Below are 27417 nucleotides of genomic sequence, written 5' to 3'. Positions count from 1 at the left end.
AGAAGTACTGTATACTTAATGGCATGCTAGCTCATGGCATACGTAGATATTTTTCAAAATACCACAATAAGGATTCAAGAAGTTTAAAAATCATGGGTCTTGAGCATGCTCCCCCATTCCTTTTAGGGGGCTAGGGAGGTAGGCTCACGACACTGTCAACAATAAACATTTTGGAAATGTAAATAAAATACTTGTATGCCAAATGGTCTGAATGAATTACTAGACACAAGCACCATAATTTAATGTTCCTTCATGTACTGTATTTGGTTATTTAGGAGTTGAATGTGTTTTTTTGATACCGTATCTCAGCCATGTGCTTTTTTTTCATTGATCAATTTTTGATATTTTACTAATATTTTTCTATAAAGGTTTTAAAATTGAAAATTGTATTTTAATATATTTTTTATTTAGATTCATTTTTATAATTTTTTTCTCAAACGTGTCGTTTTAAGGTTTTCACCTAATTTGCTTTATGTTAGGATTTTGGTATTTTGTCCTGATTGAGTTATTTTTCATTTAAACCTTGAATTTTATTTTTCTATTGTTTTGATTTATAATAAACAATTTTATTTGGTCTTTTTGATTGTATCATATTTGATTTTCAAATGGGTTTTCAAAATGATAGAAGTTTAATTTCAACTTAAAAAGTAGGCTGCTTGCCTACATAAGGAGCCTACCTTTAAAAAAGCCTGCTTTAAAGTGGCCCCTTTTAAAGCTGCAGTTCAGTCAATATCCTGCATGTTTTTTTTTTTTAATAAATCAGTTCTGTAGTAAGAAAAAATACTTTTAGCATTTTCTGTTTTTAAAAAAACAACTTTGAAAGGCCAATTTTCTTGTATTCTATTTTAACAGCCATTTGCTTAGGCACTGCCTGTCACAAGCTCTGGCACACCCCTTTGTCAGCCCTGCCCTCCCTCTAGCACTTGTCAGTGCAGGAATGCTCATGAATATTCATGAGCTTCCACTGCCAGTCAAGCAGATTATAAACAAATGCCAGCTTTTAATATGTCACCAAATTTCGACCTATCAATACATGGAAAACGAATTGAGCTGCAGCTATACAGTACTGTTCTTTAGGTAATTAGAGATTGCACACATGAAACTATTGAAGTGAAAAAAAAATGTAAAAAGAAAAAAAAAAGACTGAACTGCAGCTTTAAATGCCATACAATGTGGAATTTAACAGAAGTGAAATAAGAAGTGAATAACTGCACAACTACTGGCCCTGGATTGGAGTTGAACTGCATTGGAAAGGAAGAGATTTTCTATCAGACTCCAGAGGACACAGCTCTCTTCACTCTAGAGCAGGGGTGCACAAACTTTTCAGTTTGCGCACCCCACCCAGTCTGTGCTCCCCCTTGCCTGCGCCCCCCACTCATCTGCTCTCGGGCTCCACGTGTCATATGACATCACGTCATGTGACGCGTTGCCATTTGACCCTGTGTTGTCATGTCGACGCGTCACTGAAGAGCCGGCTGAGAGCAGGTAAGGGAAGTTGCAGAGGCCTCGCGCCTCCCCCGGCATTTAATTTACATGGCTGGGGGAAGAGCGCGGGGAGTTGGCATCTGCCGCACCCCCCCTAGAAAACCCCGCGCCCCTGCTCTAGAGCACCTCCACTCATATATTGCATTTCTCACAACTTCCACTTTATCGTTATCCTAACTTAATTTTCACTTTCCAGTCTTAACCCACTTCTCAACACTAACTACCACTGCCATGCATCCTCTACTATTTAAATTTACCCTGACTTCACTTCAAACATCACTTTCTACTAGGCTCATTATTCCTCATTCCTATAGCTCTTTCACCACTTCTTAGTTCACATGAACTCTTAGCCTATCTGCCCTCTGTGACACTACACCGCTATATCCTCTGCACTAAAACACACTCCTATAAATTCACCTCACACATCCTTTCTTTCATGCTTCTCCTCCTTGCTTCTGGGGGATCTCTCTCCCAATCCTGGTCCCTGCCTTATTTCTACATGCTGTTCGCCCTCCTGGAGGACCCTACATACACAGCAATATAGAAAGCAGAAGGAGGAATCTAGAGAAACAGAACCGTACTGAAACGAAAATAGCACGGGAACCCAGGTTGAGTAGAAAAATAACGCTATTTTATTCGAACACATACAAAATAGTGGTCCAAGTAGAAGATATTCTACTTGAACCACTATTCAACCATGCTATTTCCAGTTCGGTACAACAACTGGTGTGCTGTTGCTTCAGATTCCTCCTACTTTCCAGTTTTGGAAGCACACACACACCTTTGAATCTACAGGAGCTACATACCGCTAGACTCAGCAGATATCCCCATCGAACAGACGGCTATAGAACACCAACGAGCCCGGGTTTCTCACAGGGTGTAAGATTACTACTCTCCTTATCGGATCCGGGTAGGTGTGACGGGTGAAGTGATATTTTTATCCCAATAATTCTACTACCAAACTATCTTTGCCAATATAAGTTATTTCCAGAGCACGGCAGTATAGTTTAGTGTGTTAGGAAAATCAACACACACTTATATAGTGCTGCACTAGTGTCCCCTCAATGTCATTACTCAGTTCCGGCACCGGCATGGCGTTAGAGCTTTGTAGACTACTCTGATGTTAAAGGTGCAGGCCCTTTGCAAAGGTAAAGGTGTGGTCATGTGTATTTGCAAACGTATACTGCAGGGTTGCTGGAAGATATATGGGGCGCTATTCACTAAATGCTATTAAGGAAGAGTGTTTGACAGTGGTTTAACAATATAAGTAAAGAAACCATAAAATACTGGACCTACACTTGCTGCAGCTCGACCCAATGGAAGATTCTCCCGTGATCCTCGTGGAAAGATAGAGAAAACAGTACGAGGAGCGCAAAAAAAATATAATGCAATTAAAATTACAGTATCAATGTGCTGTAATGGTCAATTGGGAAGTCTCAATGGGATAGGGATAAAAGACTAATGAAATGCACTCACACGGCCAAGTGTGAGTCAGTATCCAAATAAATCTCTGATGTAAGGATTTCCCTCTCCTCTCGTGGAATGTGGTATTCTCCTCACTCTAATGCTGTTCAGCTGGGACACCCCGTAGGGAGGCTTCACACAACCACTCCGTTACACCAGATAGGATGACACACACAGCCACAGCAATCTGGTCAAAGTAGGGTTTATTACAATAAAAGAGAAAGGGCAACAGTGTACTCACGTGTGAGTGGCGGGATGCCCCTTCTTCTGGCCCATTCCCCAAGATCACAGTGATCAAGGGTACTTCCCTTAAGTCCTATATGGATGGTAACTCCCAACACACTGAACAACTAAAAACAAAATACACAAAATCAACCTGTAAGATAATCTAGTGATCCAAGAGCGGTCACTAGTAAATGTATGCCCAAACGAAGCTAGAGGCAATTAGACCAACCAACTGCAGAGTATATATCTCAAGGAAAACCAGTAACTAGCAGAGATAATCTCAAGCAACAATGCTATATAAGCCAGTAATGCAGAGGTTAATAACAAAACTGCTAAAGGCTAAGCAAGCCAATAATATCATAGAATTATGCAGGTCACCAGAGGTCAGAGTATCCAGTGCTGCTTCCTGAGACGTTGTTTCTCCTACTCGGTGCACGTAATCCTTTTCAGCCTCTCGGTGCTCGTTATACTTTATGCCGATCTGGCTCTAATTCTATGATATCATTGGCTTGCTTAGCATGATCACTGATCTTGGGGAACGGGCCAGAAGAAGGGGCATCCCGCCCCGAAATGTTGCCCCCCTTGTCTTGATCCCCCCCCCCCCCACCTTTTCCCTATTCCTTTCCCTTCCCCCACCCTGTGTTATCCCACTCCGTTTGCGGTTACTCACAGTTGTACGTATATTGCGGACCTTTGCGATTATCTATACATATTGTGGCAATATCACAGTAAAATCTCTTTATAACAGTCATTTACTTTATTTTTCTCATTTGAGTGCTGGGTACCACCCATTTCTTGTTCTATATTGTCCTTTGGGAGGGAATAAGGTCCCTCCAGGTTCCCGTGCACCACAGTCTTATTTTAGACCCCTATATTCTTAGAGTGCTGTTTAAACCATATACTTTGTCACTACCATTGGTATTCTTTAAGGGGCAGGCGGGGGGTTGGGGGCACACGTTTGCAGAAGTATTCACCCCTACCAATGTCAGTTTTTCAAACAAACATTTTTTTATTCTAAGCTACAAAGCTGGAGTGGTTAAACTGAACACTGTTATACGAGGAGGAGGTTAAATTTACTGGTTGCATAAGTATTAAGCCCGTTAAGTCTGTACTTGGTTGAAGCATCTTTTGCAGCAATTACTGCTATGTCTTTTTGGATAGGTCTCTACAAGCTTTGCACAGTAGGATGGCGACATTTTCACCCTATTCTTCACAGTGAAATTGATCCAGTTCTGATAGGTCTCAGACTTTGACTGGGCCAGTTAAGAACATAAATTATCTTATTGTTCAACCACTCCAGTGTTGGTTTGTGCTTTGGTTCATTGTCACTGCAGAAATGTGAATTTCCTCACAAGTTTCAGAGTCTTGGCTGACAAACAGATTTTCCTCAAGGATTCGTCTGTACTTTGCACCGTCCAGTCTACCTTCTATCCTGACAAGCTTGCCAGTCCCTGCTGAAGAGAAGCACCCCCATAACATTATGGTGCCACCACCATGCTTGACCGTTGGAATGGTGTTGACTGGGTGATGTGTAGTGTTGGGCTTACGCCAGACGTAACACAGGGAATTTAGAAAAAAAAGTAAATTTTTTGTCTCGTCTGAGCACAAAACCTTTTCCCACATGTCTACAGTTTCATCTATATGCTCAGTTTGGGTAGGCGACCTGATCTGGGTAGTGTCTGGATGGTATCTTCCACTTCTTAATGATGGACCACACTGTGCTAAGAGTGATAATCGGCACCTGTGAAAAGGTCTTGTTCCTTTCTCCTACTCTGTGCCTCTCTATCCCTGACTTGTTTAGAAAGCTCCTTGGTCTTCATGGTTGCTCTGTTGGATCCGTATCTGAGTTGCAGCTTTAAAGTCTTCATATACCCGAGGGATATGATCTACAAGTTAAACCACTTTGATTACACAGAGGCTGAAACCATTTCACAAATGTTGTGACATTTCAAACAATTCATTTGCACCGGAGCTGATTTAGTGCTGCAGTAGCAAAAGGGGTTGAAAAAAATGTATGCAAGCGAGATTAAGTTGATTTCTCTGTAAATCTTACATGTAAAGCTTAATTTGAAAGTGTTGTGGAGTATGCTCAGGTGCCAACAACATGAGCAAAATGTGCAGGGGGGGAGAAATACTTCTGCACACGCGGACATACCCCATTTACATTCCTTCATATCTAGATATGCTGCAGCAAGGTCTCTCTGCTCTAGTTATTTCAAACGTTTGGTTGTTACTTGTAAAACAAATCTCCAAAAACAATTGTTGTGTATACCCAAGATAACTGGGGTTTTTTGCACCACAGCCCTTGGATGAATGCACCAAATAATTGTTTCACTAATGTGGGCTTTAAAAAAAAACAAAAAACCAAAAAAAAAACACATTTATAGCTAGATTTTAAAATATACAATTAAACATTTGGACGTCAACTTTGGGGGAAAGCTGTATAGTTCTCAAATTATGCAGCTGTTTGGAGTTATCCAAACTTCTTATCCAATTGCCATAATTGTGCAGCAATTCTCAAACAACCCATCCTTTTCCCTAGGAAAGCGCATACCTATCTTTACCCAACCGGTTCATGAAGAATAAATCCACTCTACATGCTTAAAGTGAAAGTCACTTCAACTAAAGGTTGTTGCAGATCAGTAGTGCAAGACACTACTGGGAAGTTACAGAACAATGCACACGCTTCCTCCTTGAGGAACAAACCATCACATTTTATTACCTGGTCTCCTGGGACTATAGCTACAGTACAATACAAGTGAAATTACAGCTTGTATACACAGATGCTGTTGCATTGGCTAAGAGTTGTACTGTATAAAGCGGTGTAATACTGCAGGCATAAGCTTATAGGTTTCCATGTTAAAATGGATGAGAAGTAAAGAGAGATACACTGCGCTCACGTGCAAATCCTTACCCAGAATCCCTGGCTGCAGTGAAAGCACTTTTTGCTACGTGATAATGGGGAAAGACAGGGTTGCAGACCTGTCTGAGACATGCAAATGTAGCCACAAGAGGTATTTTTATTTACTGTATAAAAGTATGTTTTCTGGTAAAGGACAAACTACATTTTACAAAATGGGAGTAAAATTACCCAAAAGCAATTTTTGAACTGATGTGAGGCAACTCTGAAGCATTGAAAATAAAATAAAATAAAAAGTCTTTTACCACCAACTATAGATGCGAAAGTCATTTATCCTAAAGATCAATGATTTTTTTAAAGCAACTTTTTTTCTTAACAGAACAGCTTATTTATCACTTTTGGCCTTATTATTTTAGCTTCAACTACACTGGGGATACATATCCTGTTTTCAGGTATATACAGTATATCCTGGGTCGCAATATTGCATTGTATCCTTGGACCCAGCTTACATACACACTCCTCCATGCTGGGGTTCTCTTTGGAATTTTTCATTTACTCATTATGTGACGATCAGGTTTCAAAATATGGTAACCGATAAAGTAACAAGCTTATCTTTTTTTCTTGGCCAAATAGTCTACTAAATTCAGCCACAGTAAGAAAAAAATAAATAAGGGAGAAGAGAAGAATCTAACCATGGAGTATAATTTATCTGAGTTGGAGTCCCTTACTTGCAAAAACAATACAAAACGGCCCCTTTTACATACAGCAACATCTAAAACAAGGGATTGCACAGTTTTGGAAGCTTATCTGCAACCCCTATGCAGTGCGCTGAACCAACTAGAACCAGCACTAGAAATAACCCACCTTACTCCCTACACAGAATAAACTGACCTGAATTAAAGAAATTACCGGCAATACTGAAATAATAGTTTGCATTACTTAAAGTAGGAAATTGCACTCAAAACAAGACACTGAAATTGTTAACATCTGCTGTGAAAAAGGGCCCCAAAAAAACAAAAGTACGGTGTCTGGTATGATGTAAAAGCGAGGTGACCAGTAATGTTGATGCTTACACATATTGTGGTTACTACTCATGTTCGTATTTGCTCAATAAGGTCATTATGCTCAGCAAGAATAACTAAACACTTGTATAACTATGATATAAAGTGATAATGTGTTCATGTAGAGTAGGAGTCATTTTTGACCAGAACAAGTCTTCTTGCAGATTGTAAACTTCTATTAAAGGTGACAGTGGAAAAAAAAAAAAAAAACATTATTTTTCTTTTGTAACTGTTTATCATTACAAATTTTATATTATTATATTTACATAAAATGGCTGCTTTTTAACTTCTAAGTGGCCACTTTTAGCCTATTGCTTAAATGCATACTATAAAAAAAAAAGAATATTTTTTTTTTAATCAATGCTGCATTTTGACCGTTTAGATTCCCCTTTCAAATATTTTACAGTGATTGAACCATTAATATAAAATTATAATTATTATACCGGCAGACAACAGATTTTTCACCAACATTGTAAAAAGGGCCTTTATCAAGTCTCCCCTTTCAATTCATACAAAGAAAAACAGGCACTCTTTAAAGCTATGAACATGAGAAATGCTAAATGCAAGTATGACTTAATTTGGGGGTCACATGGAAAATAAAGGCATTCTGAGCACCCCCATTCTGTGAACCAGGACAAAATCAACAGACATGGTTGAGCTAGTGTGTGTCTAACCAATGGAGACCAACAAAAGCTATTGGTTTTATAGAGGAAGTAAAAAAGCGCAAACCACAGAAAATAATAGCACTAGTTTAGAATCTTTGGTAAAAATATTTTTTGTAAAGGACCACCAGTGAATTAGTTTACTCAAGGGTACTGGTGCATTAGGCTGAAAAATACTAACACCGGACGGAGCCTGTTAAACGACTCACGGCTTCTTAGTAGATTTACTCCATAGCACTACAACAGCTGTTACAAATTCAGTATCTCTTTAAAATAGTCAGCTGGCCATTTAGAAATTAATACCATATAAAAAACAAAACAGGAGAATGTCAGACATTACGACATATATCTGTTTAGGGATGCCATGCCCTGATCAGCACAAAAATGCTATGCAAACTGCTTCCCTTACATTAACCCTTTTGAAGCCAGATGGGCAAGGCGTTCCAAAGATGCACAAAGATGTGTTGCTGGCCTCTTTGTCAGTGATGGAGGTAAGCTATAAATACAAGCTTGTCGGGAAGGGGCATCACCTATGTATTGTAGTGATCTACCCTTCTCCTTTACCATGTGCAGGGCTGACATTGTGTGCTGAAGTTCATGACAGCTACTGAAAAGTAGATAAGAATGACACATTTGGTTCTCTGTACATTTACAGACCATTTATTGAAGGTGTGATTTTAGCACATATTTTGCAGCTAAATTAGGAATCGCCAAGGAATATTTATGCAGGATATTTAAAAATGCTACTTTTGGGTACACTTAAATAATAATGTGCTTAAAGTATTGAGTTGGAAGTGTTGAGAAGGACAGTTCAGAATATTGGCACTTGATGAATATTAAAGTTAAATATGACAGTTAAGCATATGGCTGGTTACAATATTAAATAGAAAATAAAATGTATTGTAAAGTAGAATACATTTGTGTCACTTCATCACTTTAAGATTGATATTGTAGTTACTTTAATAGATGGCAATTGAAAGGGCTAGTCCTGCCCAAGGACAAAAGTGAATTAAGGATGGTGGCATGTTTAATAAGTTAAATGTAGCCAATTGACAACATTAATACTTTTAATTTTTTTCATGGTAGCCAAATGTCTTACAGGTTTTTGGTTTTTTTTTAACAATATTTTATGTCTTTTGGTATTAAGAGTGCTAGGAGGACTGCCAAAATAGTTAGGGAGCCATCATCGGTTAAGCTCACAAACCATAAGTAGTCGATCTCCCGGAACACCAGGATTCAAGCAGAAGTGCAGAGCTAACACCTTTTTTGAAAGATACAAAAATAAGTAAACCAATTATACGGGTTGCATTGCCCTGAAAGGACGTCCTTTACACTCAAATGGTGCATACCGCAAAGTTGAACTGCCCTTTTAACTACCATTAACAGTTGTTTGAAGCATCCCATTAGTGATATTTTTAGAACCAGTAAATGTGATCTTCAGCATGTGATTATTCCAAACGTTAGGCAAGTTAAAAATACGAATTAGATGGACATCCAATTACTTCTTACAACACGTCAATTAATAGGCAACATTCTCCCTATCAGAGTAACTTCTAAATCGAAGGGTAATGGCGGAAGAGGATATGCAGAAGGAATTTTCGTGAGAAAAGTAGAATGGCAAAGAAAAGTACCTGAATATTGGGATTTTGTCCATTAATATCAGCTTTAGAAAGATCGGGAAAGTTAGGAAGATCCAAAAGGAATGACCCAGGCCCATCTCTTTGTAAAGAGGTGTGTCCATTAGTCATAAATCTATGTTTAGGAAAAGATCTCCGAGCAGCCCGGTCATCAAAGTACTCTGGTCTCTCTCCTGGGTTTAATGAAAAGCTGGTTTCAGAAGAGGATTGTCCGTTCTGTAAAATTAAAAAGGAAAATAAAAATACATTTAGGCCCCTGATTGCAAACCAACAGATTTCAATACACATTTCTCTTTTATAACACAGATTCAAGTAAGACAATGTTGCATAGCACTTCAATTTTTATTCCAACTTTGATAGAATTGTATATATAAGAGACTCGGGCTTTAAAGCAGCAGACCAAGCAATATCCTAAGTGTGTTTTTTTTTTTATAAATCATTTCTGTACAATGAGAAAATACTTCTAGCATTTAAAAAAAAATTTTTTTTAACCACACTGAATTACATTTTTTTTTAATGTATTATAATGCAACAAGCAATTTTTGTTTCTATAGCAACCATTTACAAAGTCACATCCCTTCCTGAAACAGGCTCTGGCAAACCCCATTTTGAGCCCTGCCTTCTCTCTAGCAGTGCAGCAATTGTATCTAGTGACTGTCTGGTCACAGGATCTTCCCCACAGAACTTTGCATCTTTGGTCCTCTTCTGCTGCACGGACTGCAATTTAGTGAACCCCCGAATCGAATTCACTGATCGATCACAGGAGAATGGATCGATCGGCAATTTACCCAATTACTTACTTATTGTGTGGATTGTATCGATGCACATATTAAAGGGAAAACAAATTTTTAAAAAATGAAGGCAGCTTGGACTTCCGCTTTAAATGGGGCAATAACAGACTACAGCAAATGTCAAGTTGGCACACGTTACAACCCTTTGTTAGAATGAAACAATAGCTTTACAATGCACAGTCCAGGCAAGATTTTGTTTTACCGCAAGATTGACTAAATCTTAGTATCTAAAATCGTTTATATGTATAAATGAACTTTTGTTAGTTTGTTAACCTTGATAAATATCCAAGAGCCTTAATCTCTAAACTATGGTAGCGATGTACCACTCTCAAACACTGAAGTACAGTAGCATTACCGCAACGCTACTGCAGTTTTGTAAACGTTTCCCTAAAAAGAAACTTTATAACTAGTACATTTATTCCTAGGGAATTCTGTTCTATCCTTTTATTTTAAGAAAATGTTCTACATTTATTGTAACTGTATGTTCTTGTGTGTAATCTAAGAACTGTCTTTTCGTATATTAAAGCCAAACTTTAATAAGTGATGCTATGAGCCCGAGCTCATAAACTAGTTGCACGCTTTGGAGAGGGTAAAGTAAAATTTCAGACACATTTTGCTACACAGATGTGTGTTAAGTGCATAGTTTTTCTTTAATAAACAGGGACCCGAGATATATCTATATATCTATCTAATACACACACACACACACACACACACACACACACACACACACACACACACACACACACACACACACACACACACACACACACACACACACACACACACACACACACACACACACCTTTGTTGGTGGAAGCGGATAGATCTGATTCCAATCTAGTATGGGTGTTAATATTAACTAATTGAAAGTACCTTGCGGAGGAGAATGGCGAGTTGGCTAGAGTAGCCCTGTGTATTAACCCTTGTTGCATATCTAAGTCACTTGCTCACAAGTGTGCTGTTCGTGACAGATGGTATATTGGAACGGATTGAGGGGAGATAGTTCATTTGAGGGATCCTTGCAAAGGTGAAAAGTGGGCCAGCTAGAGAGCTGTATATGAACCATTGTCCCGTATGCAGGTCACATGCTCACAGGTGTGCTGACCGTGCAGTAGCAGATTTTCAAACTTTCCGTCCTCATATGCATTTGCCTCGAGCCTATCGGACCTAATGGGAATGCTCTTGCCTTTGTCTGCCGCCTCCTTGGTGCCGCCCTCCATCTCCTTTGGAATCCCAGTGACAAATGACGCCACGGACGCCCCAATGTGACGTCACACTGCATCCCGTTACCGTGGCAATGCGACACTGTGCGGCATCACGTTGATGACATCAGCCGCATCATTTGACGCTGGGATTCCAAAGGAGATGGAGGGCAGCACCAAGGAGGCGGCATGACACATGCAAGTGCCATGGGGCAACTCATTTTCAAATCCACCGCTGCTTACGCGACACTGTTTTTGTATATCTCCCATCTTTGGGGAAGGAATGCCTCTTGGTTTAGGTTTACCTTCATGTTTAAAGAAATCGCTGGCTGTATATGCAATTTCCTTTATGTTAATTCATCGGCCTGCTCTTGCTGTTAAGTGTTGCCTACATGGTTGGCACTAGATCTAGAAATAAATATAGAATTCTCCGCTACTCCTTGCATTTTTATTAGGTCTGCTTTATGGTTTAAAAATGTATTGCTGTCATCCAACTAATTTAGCACCTGCATTTTTTCCATATCCCCTTTTAGGTTTCCGTTTTTTTTCACACTGACATTTGACTATTAAGCTGAACGAAGGAAGTAAAAATTCCTTCACTCCCAATGGATCTTAAACATCTAAGAATATCGTGCATCTGAATCTGTTCAGTTTCTCATTTCTTCAGTCAAACCCTCTTCCAGTATTGAAAAAAAACAAAAAAAAAAGCTGTTAACAACCAAACTATCCTTGGGGATATCACATTTTTCATGTTTTCCAAATGGTGGGATTGAATTTCGCCAGGTCTTGGGTCAGTGGTTCAGGCTTTTGTTATTGTTCAGCTTGTTCTCGAGCTTTGGTGTGTACATTGCAGCAGCTTTCCTTCTACATAATATAAGCACCTACATGCCTTGCCAGAGAAAAACAAAAATATCAAAAACATTCTCAACTAATCTATTAGAACAAATCTCTGAATACAGTCCCAGCAACATGCAATAATAATTTGCACTTGGGGAGTAGGCATCTTTTTAACATCATCCAAAGCGTGCAAGTTCTGTAAATCTGGTATCCACTTACAAAGGGGAAAATCTCATAAGTATTAAAATAAAATCTCTACTCTTGTGAACATTGTTTTGTCATATGAGGTCAAAGACAAGGTGTTCAGAGAAAACGAGCTCACATGCAATATTTGACTTGCTCGTCTAAATTACACTGAAGTAGACTCCAGTGGGAATTTCTATCTTATTCACAAATAAAATAGACTTCACTCATTTGTTTACACGCAACCCTTTAACTTTTTCACTGCCCAACTCTCTGCTTGATTCATTGCAATCTGGTTTCGGTCCTCAACACCTGAGACAGCACTAACAAAAGTGAGCGATGACACTCGCAGCCAAGTCAAAGTGCCTTCGACACGGTTAATCACCCCTGTCTCCTATACATTCTCCACTCCATTGGCCTCCGTGACGCAGTCTTCTTCTGGTACACAACCTACCTATCCAACTGCTCCTTCAGTGTTTCCTTCTTTGGTGTTCCATCTTCACTCCCTCACTCTGCTGTGGTCCCACAAAGCTGTCGTTTGGTCCTCGTCTCTTGGTGAACCAATTCAATATTTTGGCTTTCAATATCGGCTCTATGCTGACACCGAATTTACAGCTCCTGCGCTGACCTCTCCCTTGTCCCATGTCACCAACAGTCTCTGCAATGTCCTCCTGGATGTCCCAACATTATCTGAAGCTTAGTATGTCCAAAACAGAACTCATACTTGTTCTCGCTTCCACTCCCACCGTTACACCCAAACTCTCCCTCACGATCAATAACACCACACTCAACACCTCAAGCCTGTCTAAGGGTCAAGTGATCTTTCTCATGTTCAGTCCATCACGAAGTCCTGCCGTCTCAACCTCAAAAATATTGCCAAGATACGCTCTTTTCTCACTCATTATGCAACTAAAATCCAAATTCTTTCACTAAGCTTGTCCTGCCTCGACTACTGCAGCCTTCTCAAAGTTGGCATTCCACTTCTCTGCCAATCCCATCTCCAATCCATCTAAAATGCTGCTGCCTGAGTCATACCTCACGTCTGCTGATCCACACAAATTCCTACACTGGCTTCCAATATCCTCTAGAATCAAACTTACTGACTTACAAAGCTATCAATGATGCCGTCCCATTTGCATCTCAGTCCTCATCCCAAATATATGACTAAACCACCCCCTATGTTCTGCCCACACTATCCACCTTTCCTCCTGCCTTATTACCTCATCACTCGAACCTTACAAGACTTCTCCCGTGCTGCTCCATCTCTGGAATCCCTTACCACATTACCAAGACTCTCTTGCAGCCTTAAGACATTTCAAAAACTACCTGGAAAAAAACCCACCTCATCAAGGAAGCCTTGACCATACTCCATCCTGCGATATACTCAATCCTACAATGAGAAGCCACCTTACCTTTTTGTTTCAAGATTGTCCCTCATTCCCCCTAGATTGTTCACTTGCATGTAGGGCCCTTATTTACTCCTTGTATCGGTTCGCATGTTTGTCCTTATTTCTATGCAACTCTATTGACGTAATTATCAAAACTCTGTACCCCAGTGTACCGCGCTGAAAAATATGGTGGCACTTTACAAATAAACGATAATGTCATAGTGGCCCCTTTTTTATATACCCGGTAACATCATTGGGAGATGTCATCTTTCCACAGGCTGATTGAAACAGAAGTGGAGCCCCCTCTACTTCCGTTTACGTCAGCCAGGGTATGGCAGCCACTGCTTAAGTACACCACATGACCGCAAATGCCAGAAGGACTAGTGCCACTAGACCTCCAGCACTGAAAAGGTTCATTCATAATACATTACGATTCCTGTAGAATTCCACTGGAAGCAACACGGAAATTGCTGGATGTGTTTACAGGGGGTTACCAAAAGGGGACACTGATCAATTGTGGTGCGATGCTTAAGTCCGGCTATTTTGTCAGACATAGGCCATCTTCCTCTTCTACGGCATGCTCACGCTAGAAGCAGAAAAGCAGGCAGAAGAAATGGAAGATCAGCACGGCTGACCTAACGGAAGTGCAGAAAACGGGGCAGTGAGAAAAATGTATTGGCCCACAGGGATCCATCCACCTGCAAATGGTCCAAGAGCAAGAAGGGGACAAAATCAAGAGTTGTGCATTTTCCCCCCTCATTTTCCAGTTCCATGGGCATTACACAATTGGTTTATTTGTAGTATATACCATATTGAGACAGGAAGCTACCCACATCGTTGTAGGTGTGCATAATGATTTGAAGGCTGAATTTCTAAGTCTTTTGCTTTCTAAAAGTACAATGCTTCGTGAATCTGTCCCTTATATACACCACCCTTTATTAGGGAGGTTCACGCAGCATTGTACTACACCTGACGCAGCTTTGGCGAAATGCATAGGGTGACCAAGTACAGCAACAGAGACGGAGCAAAGACTGCACAGCTGATGAGAGCAGAGACCCCCAGAGTGCTGTTCAGAGATTAGAGTATTGCGAGACACGAGAGAGTGATCATCACGTGATGCGGAAGCGATGAAGAAATCCAGGCGGCGTGAGAGAGGTGCGGTGGAGACTGTTGTGCTTTAGGCCAAATTTTTACTTTTCTATACGAGAAAAATAGAATTGGGGTTTTCCCCCATTTCTTGTTTATAAAACAATATTACGCTATGTCCGATTTTTCTCTCCTTTTTTGAACTTGGATTCCATGTGAGGAGTGGAGATTTGTGGTGGTTCCCTGACACTATTCCTACATCTGATACTCCCCCAAGAGATCTCGTGAGCGTCACTACATATATCTTTCTGTTCTACCTATATTCATTTTTCCTTGAACAAAAAGTTTTGCAATATATATTTTTATTAATTTTTTCCCAATGCTATATGTACTTTTTGCTCTGAAGATCTAACGAAGATTTAGCCGAGAGTCAAATCCTTCCCCTTTATCACAGTTACCTATAGTCAACCGAAGAAGCATGACTTGATTTTCAATTTTAAACAACTCAGGGGGCATTCCTACAGACAGGAAATGAATACCATACACTGCGTTGGTGTGGCAGATGTGACACAATTTTGCTTCCCAAGTTCCTAACAAAATGCACATACTTGCATAAGAAAACAGTTTTAAACCGTAATACTGTTTTATCCATCAGGGAATAGTGCCACTGACATAAGATAAGGACATAAATGATTGTTATTCTCCTTTTGAGAAAACCTAGGGGTTATAGGTCTAAATGGGTAGCGTCATAAAAAGGTTTACTAGATATTGAAATTGCATCCACATACACAACAGATTAATTACCTTTAGTCACTAGGGACTATAGTCAATATTAAAAGATGGAGCAAACAATTATTATTATGGCTTGATATCAAAAGTAATTACACTTTCATTGCCAACTTTCCTGCTTATTCTCCAAACAAAACATAAAATAGGTTTGCAATACCAGCTAAGAAATTCTCAACTGTATATCACCGTATATTTATAATATATTTTGCAGCGTGGTACAGTAGAGGAAAATAATTATATAAAATTGCATAAACAAAATGACATGCCAAATAATATAACAACGTACCAGCTATAATTCACATTACACTTACAAACCACAGAATTTCTAGTGCAGTCCCACTTACCAGATATTGGAGTTACTGTACTTTCAAAGCATTCAACTAACAGCTTCTTCAGTTTTAACAACGCTTCACTATTTTTATATGTTTAATGACACTTTAAATGTGGAAATCCTACATCCAAACAGCAAAACATGAAAAATCACAGCAATAAACAATACATACTGTTTTCCGAGGTAAGAACGCGTATGTAAGAAATGAAAGCGTAAGGACGTATGTATACAGATATATAGTGACGCTACATGTGCTAAATTTGGGTAGGCATTGGCCAGCTTCACAATCAAAAGCTGATAGACAAGTCTAACTTGAGGTTTTTTGTTAACTTTAGCTCTCAAAATGGTCAAAAATGTGCATTCCGTGTGAGGTTTTACAAGGAGTTTGTGATGAGAACAACTTCCTTCCCAAGAATTGCAATCAAGAGGTTGTTTCCGCCAGATAATTGGGTTGTGATGATAGTCACCATAATACATCATTTACATTTTGTAACTTCTAATAGTTTTATCTTTTAAACCCCTGTTTTGTTCACGCAAATTTTTAAACTGAATTGAGATAATGTGCACTATTTACTGTACCTGTAGGACATTATGAATGTACTATATGGCGTTTAGGAAAAGTATAGACAGCACTGTAATAGTAAGCAAATATTCATAAAAAGAAGTGATACAAAGGGAACAGCGAGGAACCCTATTTCCTCAGGATTAACAACAAAACACAAATGAGTTCCCAGCACTCAAAATATTTAAAAGATACCAGACGTAATAACTTCAGAAACACTTTTCACTGGAAAACAGAGTAGAAAAGTGCTGTACAGCAAGGCTAGTGCCAAAACGTAACCATATGACTTACAACGCTTAGCCGCAAACGATAATGATGCTTATCCAGAAATTGGAGGATATGTCCGACACGGCATGGAGGGTCAGATGAAATGAATCTACGGGGAGACTAAAATACTTACAAAAATGGGGCCAAAAAAGGGTCAAAAGGAACAAGTGTAAAAAAAAGGGGGAACAAATAATATATAAAACACAAGGGGGGGGGAGTACACTGCATCAACTCTTCATTATACTGTTTTTCAGTAAAGAAAAATAATAAGTAATTTCTTGTGGTACTCCTTTTGTGTTTTGTTTTGAAATAGGAGTTTAGAATCAGGCAAATACTGATAAACACATAGCACAATAATAAAAAAAGTTGATATCGACCTAGGGGCCTATTCTATAAGCCTTCATTAAAAAAAAAAAAAAAAAATGTAAAAAAAAAAAATCACCAGGTTTTGGAGCGTTGTGATCATGGTTATCAGAAAGCCTTGAATACCTGCGATAGCAAAATGCCCAAAACTGGCGAGTAGCTGGCAACGTGATGTTCGCCTCTCTATAAAGGGCTCACCCGGCTATCTGGCCCAGCTGCACAGAGAGAGCCGCCTTTCCCTGTGCATATCTCGCCAACGATCGCAGGGATTTAATAAAAATTTTAATACTAGTGTACGTGAGCAGGGGGTCTCTGGAGCAGAACCGCGTTGATTTCAGGTCCGGCGATCCCCTACTTCCAGAAATACCGGCCCCGTTATCTCCTATGCATTTAAATGTCTTGCGTCACGTGACCATGGGATTTAAACGCATAGGAGATACCGGCACCCCATAACGAGGCCTGTATCTCGGGAAGCAGGGGATCCCCGGACCTCAAATCAATGCGGTTCTGCTGCGGAGACCCCCTGCTCGCGTACACTTGTATTACACATTTTTATAAAAACAGCTTCATTACATTAGCGGCTAGCTGCTAAGGCAATGAAGGGATAAACCACAAGTGCCTGGTTTATTGTGGGTAGCGGGGGTGGGTAAAGCTGGTAGTTGGACCTTAGTGGGTGTTTAGGTCTTGTAGGGGGGGTTGCGGGTGGAGTTAACCCCTTCATTACCTTAGCGGTTAATACCTAAACATCCATCCTTGGGGCTACTACCCCCTTCGCCCAAACCCTCTACCCACAACAAACAAAAATTACTATTATCCAGATATGGATAAGTGCATTTGCCCATTTTAAAATCAAACATAAGCCAGCATTAATAAAGTAAATAAAACTTTCTACTTACCCCTGCCACCATGAAGGGTATCCTCGTCTGCATACTGCAGGTCCGTGTCCTATGTTGCCAGCAAGAGTACATGAAAAATACAATCTACTGGCCCCTAACCCCTTAATCACCTTCGCGATTAATAACCACTATAGTAATTAAGGTGATAACCCCCGTCCCCCGCTACCCACCCAGGAGGCCTAAACAGCCCGACTATACCCACCCTCTACCCATTGATTGGCACAGTGGTTCATCATACCCATATAATATGGGCATGATAAGCCACTACAGCACTCAATGGTCAACCTAATAAAAATACACAAGAATAAAATAAATACACAAGCATCTAAACACCCCAAAAATAAAAGAATTAAAAAGCCTAATAGTACACATGGATAACATTTATCTAATAACAAAAACAGCAAAAGAATAAAAATCATGTTATTCCAAAACATAAGAATTAATTAAACACCTATCCAACCAATTCAAGAAATAAAACCACTAGCCAACAAAACTATTAATTAATTTAAACCGCTAACCAACCCTAAAATGTACTAAAAACAAGCCATCCAAATTCCAAACAATTTAATCAAAACAATAAACAGAAATAATAAAAAACAATTCAAAAACAAGCATTTGCCAAAAAATGCATTGCCTAAAGGGGCACAGATAAATACATTAGCAGTCAATGGGCAAATCAAAAACATAAAAATAAATAAAAACCTGAAAAAGACTATTACGTACATTCAATATTTATCTTACCTTTAGAAGTCTTCACCCTCCGAATCCCGGCGTATCAGGAAGCTCTCGACCCGCGACGTCATCACCCGCAATCCGTCTCCATCCTCCTTGAAGAACAGCATCAGGTACAACAATCTTCTTTCTCCTATCTGCATCTGTCATTATTTTCTTTTCTTTAATCTTCTATCTTCATTCTTTCAATCCAAAACCCCATGTTAAATCCACAACGGATGTTGTCTTGTCTTCTTGAGCTTAAATGAGATGGAACAAGCCTTATACAGTATAGGGCCTGTGTCGTCACATTTTAGGGTCAGATGTTACAGCATCCAATCGGATTGAAGCTGTATCATGTGCCTGACTTTTTTTTTTTTTTTTTTTTTAAGGATGTGACGCCATCTCCAAGGGAGTTATGTCACATCCTTAAAACAATATCACATGGAATTACAGCCAATGGGTTTGAAAACAATCCCATTGGTTCCTGTACCATGTGATATGTTACATTAGTTTAAAGGATGTGACATCATCCCTTAAAGTGATGTCACATCCTTTTTAACTAATGTGACATTTCACGTTAAAGGAACCAATGGGATTGTCTTCAATCCCATTGGCTGTAATACCATGTGATATGAGACATGTGGTTTTAAGGATGTGACGTACCTCACTTGGAGATGACGTCACATCCCAAAAAAATAAAAAAGGGGTGGGCACATGATACAGCATCCAATCGGTTTTGAGCTGTACCATCTGACCCTGAAATGTGACGTCACAGGCCCTATATAAGGCCTGTTCCGTCTCATTTTAGCTCAAGACGACGAGACAACATCTGTTGTGGATTTAACATGGGGTTTTGGATTGAAAGAATGAAGATAGAAGATTAAAGAAAAGAAGAAAATAATGACAGATGAAGATAGGAGAAAGAAGATTGTTGTACCTGATGCTGTTCTTCAAGGAGGATGGAGATGGATTGCGGGTGATGACGTCGCAGGTCGAGAGCTTCCTGATACACCAGGATTCGGAGGGTGAAGACTTCTAAAGTAAGATAAATATTGAATGTATGCAATAGTCTTTTTTCAGGTTTTTTTATTGTATTTTTTTATTTTTGATTGCTCATTGACTGCTAATAGAATGTTATTTTTTCTATTTCTGTTTATTGTTTTGATTAAAATGTTTGAAATTTGGATGGCTTGTTTAAAGTACATTTTAGGGTTGGTAAGCGGGTTAAATTAATAGTTTTGTTGGCTAGTGGTTTTATTTATTTAATTGGTTGGATAAGTGTTTAATTATATTCTTATATTTTGGAATAACAATTTTAATTATTTTGCTACTTTGGTGATAGAATGTTTTCATTCATGTATACTATTAAGCTTTTTAGTTTTTATTGTTGGGGTGTTTAGGTGCTTGTGTATTTCTTTTACTATTGTGTATTTTTGGCATTAATGATTTTTCGTAAGTTGACCATTGAGTGCTATAGTCACTTATCATGCCTATATTATATTGTTATGATGAACCACTGTGCCAATCAATGGCTAGAGGGTGTGTATAGTGGGGCAGGGGTGGGTGCTTAGGCCTCCCGGGTGGGTAGCGGGGGATGGTGGGTGTACCCCTTATATACTATAGCGGTTATTAAATCGCTAAGGTGATTAAGGGGTTAGGGGCCATTAGATTGTATTTTTTCATGTACTCTTGCTGCCAACAAATGACATGGAAGTAGTATGCTAATGACGACGCCCTTCATGATGGCAGGGGTAAGTAGAACATTTTATTTACTTTATTTATGCTGGCTGGCTAATGTTTTATTTTGAATGGGCAAATGAGCTATTATCCATATCTGGATAATAGTAATTTTGCCCATTACTGTCCTGTATGTGTTGGGGTGGGGGGGGAAGGGGTTAGGGGTAGAGGATGTGGGTAGTAGGGTTGTTTTGTGTATTGTGGGTGGAGGGATTGGTTGAAGGAGGTAGTAGCCCCAAGGATGGATGTTTATGCCTACCGGGTGGTCGCGAGAGGGGTTAACCCCCTCATTACCTTAGCGGTAAACTAAATCAAGGCTATTAGAATTGCATGAGTTTCAAAACCTGACGATTTATCGCCGGTCACCCGGAGATGTGTCTTGGACGGCAGCAAAAATTGGCGATTCATGCCTTTATCGCCCATTTATCGAGGCTTACTGAATAGCAGTAGGCATTTTGGCCGAAATGGCCTCGATAAGAAGGTTATCAAGGCTTATAGAATAGGCCCCTTAAAATGATTGTGCTACTACCGTCAGTCACCCATTCTAGTCGCTGACGTTTGGGGACAGTTTGTGATATGCAGGTTAAGACACTGCAGCCTCAAAAAGCATTCTGTATCTGCCAATGTACAAGGGATCCTAGCACCCGTATTTTTCTCTCCACCCCTCAATGATAGCAGTGCCCTCTTTCCCTAGACTAGAGCATCGTTTTGCAGTTTGCCCCCTTCTTTTTATGCACTGCCCTCATCTCTGACGTTCTGTAGCAGGCAGAAGGATTTTTTTAAATATTATTTAAAAACACCTTTAACTTGAAACTAGAAACTAAACACTGGGAAAAAATATTATATTTAAAAAAAAAATGTAAGTTTTTTTCTATTAAACAAATATTGTGATAAATATCGTTATCACATATAAAAAAAAAATTAAAAAAAATCTATCCCTATTTTACCATTCCAGTTTAATCTATGCCATAGCTGAAGAATAAGAGTAATCAAGATTACATTTTTATCACATATATCTAAGTAGGTGATGTGTTACACATTTGAATTAAGTCTTCATGCCTAGCAGATGTTAGCAAGTAATCTAAATGTCACCACTCACTTGTTCCGGACTGTAAATTATATTTTTTAATTGTATGTATGTCTTTATTTAATTGCATATACCTAGTTTAGGACAATGGGATTGGGTTGATATTTAATTGTTGACGGCAAATACTGCAGGCACTGTACATGTATACAACAAAGTTGTGTAAATATTTTCCATCATACCAGAAGGTAAAAGATCTCAAAGGCAGAACACATGTAGACTGGACCAATGTTTACAGACTGGAAGATATTACCACTGAAGGATGTACTATACTCGTGACTGAAATAGAGTACATAGCCAGTCATTGTATCAGAAGGAATGTTACTGCCTTAATTACAGGAAACTTACTTGTTGCTCGAAGAAATGGGGAGTTTTTACGAGAGCATTTAAATACTTTCTCTGCTGGAGTGGCCATTGCACAGCTTTTCACAAGATCCTGCAGCAATACAGGGGTTAATGAGACTTGTCCAGGGTCCAAATCTTCCCCTATGTTCTATTGTTACAACATCAAAGACTCCCAGCTGGGAGAGACACAGTCAATGTGAAAAGGGTGACCAGTGAATTTACTGCTCGACTTCATTCCCTTTAAATAGGACAGTCACCAAGCTCTACTTTCAAAGCAAAGATTGTGTATGCGCCTTATAGGATATCACATGACAACTTTGTATTATGCGTCATAAAGTGAATATTCCAGTTATTCACAGTAGTAATGCATAATCAAATATTTATTGTGTAACTAAAGATGGAATGTGGGTCAGTACATTTTTTCTAAATAAAAAATTATTGCATCACAATAACCAACCTTAGAGCAGCAAATGTTACCCAAGCCCCAAACACATTTTTAGATGCATCTCAAAGTCCAAAATGACCAGTGACTATTTTTGCCATTTGTAAATCAACAAAACAATGTAGGTTCGGCTTCTCAAAGAAAATATAAATCATTCCATTGGTGCGGTTTTAAAAATGTTAAGTAAAAGATGAGAAAATGGACAGATCTTCTACGATGTGAATAAGGATTTCACATTGAAAACTCAAACTTGAAATGGGGTTGGAATACACAGTCCAAAGAACTGTGCAAAAAAAAAAAAGGCATTGTTGAGAATGGATAGAGGGTCTTGCAATAGTCATGAAAGGAATTAACCTGACATTAATGAATGAAAAGAAAACAAACAAGAAAACGCACTGATCACATGATCACAAATGTAAAATAAAAATGCAGATCTTTTAGAAATTAGGGTGTGTTTGTAAAACTAAAGTTGATATTAGAGGGTACATTTTCTGTAGTGGCCATTATCAGTGTATTGGCCATGAGGGCGTCATCTTTTGACCACAAAAATGTAAATTGCAATACAATAATTAAAAAATTTAAAAAAACACCGAAAACCTGTATGATCTAATAGTGGGCATGGTTTGGCATTTTGATTCTACATTTTTTACACGTTTGGCTTTGGATTTTTACTAATTTATAGCAAAAACTCGAAACAGAAACATGCTATAAAACAAGATAAAAACCATAACACTTGGGAAACTAAAATAAACAGTGTATATATGTGTAATATAATATACATACATATTTAGAAGTGTCAGATTTAAGAGGTCTAAACTAGGCAATTTATCATTTTTACCAAAACCTGTCACTGGAATAAATTCACTTTGGGCCCAAGAGAGATTGCCCCTTTAAACAACAGTAGTGCCCATTGGTGGACTCAGGGCCACTTTATACACTAGGCCGACTAGGCACAGTGCCTAGGGCCTACGAACCTTTGAGGGCCTACAATATTTCACTTGAAAAAATACCTTAACAAAAAACAAAAAAAACACAAAATAAGAGAAAACAGCAAATTTTAATTTAAAATGCATTCAAAGTATCAATACCTTTAAATATCGAAACAAAAGTATCGATGCCAAATATCGCTAGTATCGAAAGAAACAAGCAAACGATGAAATTAGCATAAAAATTTGTAAAAATATCGGGGACACAGGCCTCTTGAAATAAGTGCCTAGGGCCTACGAAGGTCTTAAAAACGGCCCTGGGTGGACTATCACAAGATAACTCCCATTAAAATCAGAAAGACTCCCACTGAAAACAATACATTCCCTTGTGATTGTTCACCGATGGGCACTACCACAGTTTAATGAATAACCCACATTGATTTTACAAGACATACTGCTTATATTAGGAGTAAGCCATCTAAAAAGTAATACACTACAGTAATCACAGAGCAGAAATAAAACAAGCTTATGGAAAAAAGATCTAAATTATGTTTTAGGAGACTCCACTGGAGGACATTACAATGACCCATTGATGTATTGTGGGATAACAGCATTAAAACAAAGCCAAGTCAAGGAAAAACAAATCTATAAACCAAAACAAGAATCTGCCTCCCTACAGAAGCAATGCAAGAAATAGAACAGCCACAATTTAATATATTGAGAATGCAGTCTAAGTTTATTGAGATTTCAGCACAGATTTCAATGAAAGAATAGCATGCAACAAGAAGGGACATGACATGGGAGGGGAGTTGGCACAGCAATAAACAGAATGAAGCTTAAGTGGCAGTACAGCAATACAGAAATGCTGAAATCTCTCTTTGGAAGCCATACTTAACCCCGAATGCCAGAGGGGCCCCGGCACCAGAGTGCTACGGCCCCTCCAGCACAACGAGGTCACGTGACCGCAGTAGTCATTAAACTGGAAATGGAAGCGTCCTCCTCTACCCTTTAGATCGCGTCCTGCACTCCACGGAAATGCAGGATGTTATCTAGGCTAAAATGAAAAAAAATATTAAAGCACTCTGCGGGCATGACATAGCTACTAGGTCCTGGGGGTCCTGGAGTGCGAGACCCCATGATGTAGTTACTACGTTTTGGGGCAACCAGAGGGTTAAACATAATTTTTTATAAACATGTATGGCTCACCCAAATTACTTAAAGCAGCAATGCCGCCTAACTAATCCCTTTTTTTGTAACATTTATTTTTAAATGTGGGGGTTTCTCCAATGGCCGCCCAAAAGAAAGCTGCAACCGATGACTAGTAAGATTTTGTTTGGTTTATCTAAAAAGAATAGGGAGAAAAAGAATGATCACCGAATAAAAAAAATTAAATAAAAATAAAAAAAAAGTGCAAGAGGTAAATTCAACCTAAAAATATTCTCTTCCCTATACTGTCCTAGTAGAAAATTATTTATAGGTTCTCACTCCCAGGCTGATGGCATTTATTACAAGTCGCTGTGATCTTGACTGTAAATAATCTAAACTGAGCTACTATATTGCTTAGTTCAACACTAAATCACCCAGCCAAATAGCAATGAGTTTATGATAAAGAAAAAACCCCAACACGCATTGCACTGCAAACCAGAGCTTTTTCGGGGGGACCCCCTGCATTTTTGGAGCCCACATTCACTCCATCACCAAGTCTTGCCATCTCCAAAACATTGCTTGGATACGCTTTTCCCACTAATGATGCAACTAAAATCCTAACTCACTCAGTCCCACCTTGACTACTGTAACCATCTCCTAGTTGGCATTCCACTTGTCCACTTCAATCCATCCAAAATGCTGCTGCCAGACTCATCTACCCCACTCACCGCTCCACTACTGCTGCAACACTATGCAAATCCCTACAGTGGCTTCCCCATCTCTCTAGAAAATTTGAAAACCCTAGTTCTGACATGTAAAATTCTCAACGATGCTTACTTCTCCGACCCCTACATCTCAGCCTTAACCGCTTACTAGATCCCTAAAAGCCCCCTACGTTCTGCCCATGATATCTGCCTTTCCTCCTCTCTTATTAGCTCCTCTACCTCAAGACTTTACCAGTGCTAGCCCCTCTCTCTGGAATTAACCATCATGCACCATCAGGGGAAAGAAAACACTTAATTGACAAAACACTTCCCCATTCAGGGGCCCCTAAGAAATTCACCTAGCACCCAGGATTATTCCACCCCCCGATTTATATAGAACATGTCTTGATTATGAGAGATTTGGTTCTTTTACATTTTCTGGAGCATGTAAAATGTCAAACATCTCTCATAGGAGCTTTCATTCTATTAAAGGGGCAGCTCCTCCTGCGTGTTTATTTTGTAAAAATGTGTTCACCATACAGTACAATATGGTAAAGTTTTTACCTCTGGTTCCCCCTTTGATCAAAGATTTTGAAACTAAAATAAGCCCAAAACTCAGTTACATTAGTAGTAATTAAGGGGACACATTTTTACTGAAAAGCCACTATATACTCTGCATGAAATACAGCTCAGCGCTGCCTGGATTGAGAAAGGGAGAATATACAGGAGTTGCCATGCGAACACTTTACTCCAATCTGCTTTAAGTGGCATTACATTGAACGCACTTTCAAGATTTGGGGGGTAACTGCACCCCTGAATTGCTAATACTTTAGTCAAGGAAAATATGAGTGTAACCCCACTTTTAGATTACTATTTTCATTTAGAAGGTTATGGGCATTTAAAGGGTTAACACTGTGTGCTTGGAAAGTGTACTGCCCCATCACATGGTACAGGGTTACTAGTCAAACCTAGCAACCCCCACCTTCTAGAAGGGGTCTAGTCTGTCACCTGGTACAAGATGACCAAGTATAATCCAAGCCACTCCCCCTGTAGGCATGGTGACCACTGATTGTCCCGGTAGCTAGTGATAGGTTATAATATACACAAAATATCTGGGTTGAATTGAACACGACTTACATATAATAAATATAGTTTATTCCTCAAAGAAGGTGAACACACAAGATGGTACAAATAACAGACAAAATATAGCACTTACTTAGGGGTTGGACAAAGAAGCAATCAGGTACAGGATTGGCAATTCATTCAGCAATACAGGATACAAAATGAAGACATCACGAAGACAATGGGTATAGGGTTTACACTGGTTTATATGGGATTTCATTCCTATACCCTGGCATTGAGTGCAAGACATTGGATGACAATTATCTGCACCCAATCCCTCCTTGCCACCTCACTTGAGGCAAAGTAATACCTGCCCACTGGGTGGGCATTATTTTAATCAGGGGCTCATTTCCCTAGCCCCCCTCCCGCAAGACCGGCGTCGCCCAGTCTGCTTGGGATAGGAAAACCTTTGTCCCAAGGTGTGAAACAACACTTATCACAAGTACCCACGTCCTGCTCTGCTTTGTTCTAGCATACACAAGCAGGATGGGGGAGCCTTTGATCAGGGGGCTTATTGTAGACCACTTGTCTCCTCTCTGAGCATTAACATACCATAGGGGCTCTAGCCTTCCCGGGATTTTACCCTGGACCCAAAACATTGTGAAAATGTACTATCATATTTATATTAAAATAATCCGTTCTGTGGGTCTGAGCGGGCTGAAATCTGCCAGGTCCTCATGCCGGAGGACCCTTGCCATAGTGGCCAAATATCAGCCCTCCACGACCCCCAGAACCGGAGATACCAAAACACAGTTTTAAAAGCACTTTTGAACACAAGACTTTTTTCTGCCATGCAAGTCAATGGCAGAAACCCAAACTTTGCAATTACCCTGACTCCGTTCTGTTTGCCCTGAGAGGGTCGGTATTTGCCATGCAATCCTGCCGGAACTAGGACTACATGGTGGCAGAATCTCAGCTCTCTAGGTTGAACAGAACCGAAGTTATGGGTTCCAGGTTTCTGCTCATCCCGACTTAGCCGTTTTTACTCGCGGCTTTTACCTCCGCCATTAGTCTATGGTGTGACCCTTATAACGAGCGCGACCCTTTACCAGGGTATTAACTCTCGGACCCGGTTGGGGTCAAGTGAGGAGGTTCCTAGGGTCTA

At 39.5% G+C, this 27417-nt stretch overlaps 1 protein-coding gene across 1 annotated transcript in view; it reads right to left on the bottom strand.

Annotated features, from left to right (window-relative positions):
* Window positions 1-27417, bottom strand: part of ISM1 (isthmin 1) — an 87552-nt gene that overhangs the window by 43031 nt on the left and 17104 nt on the right. Inside the window, exon 3 of the mRNA XM_075596052.1 lies at window positions 9389-9610. Coding sequence (XP_075452167.1) covers window positions 9389-9610 — 222 coding nt within the window. The remainder of the gene's footprint in view (window positions 1-9388; window positions 9611-27417) is intronic.

This window comes from Ascaphus truei, chromosome 4, assembly GCF_040206685.1.
Source record: "Ascaphus truei isolate aAscTru1 chromosome 4, aAscTru1.hap1, whole genome shotgun sequence".
NCBI classification, from domain to species: domain Eukaryota; kingdom Metazoa; phylum Chordata; class Amphibia; order Anura; family Ascaphidae; genus Ascaphus; species Ascaphus truei.
This window is presented reverse-complemented; position numbering and strand designations above follow the sequence as displayed.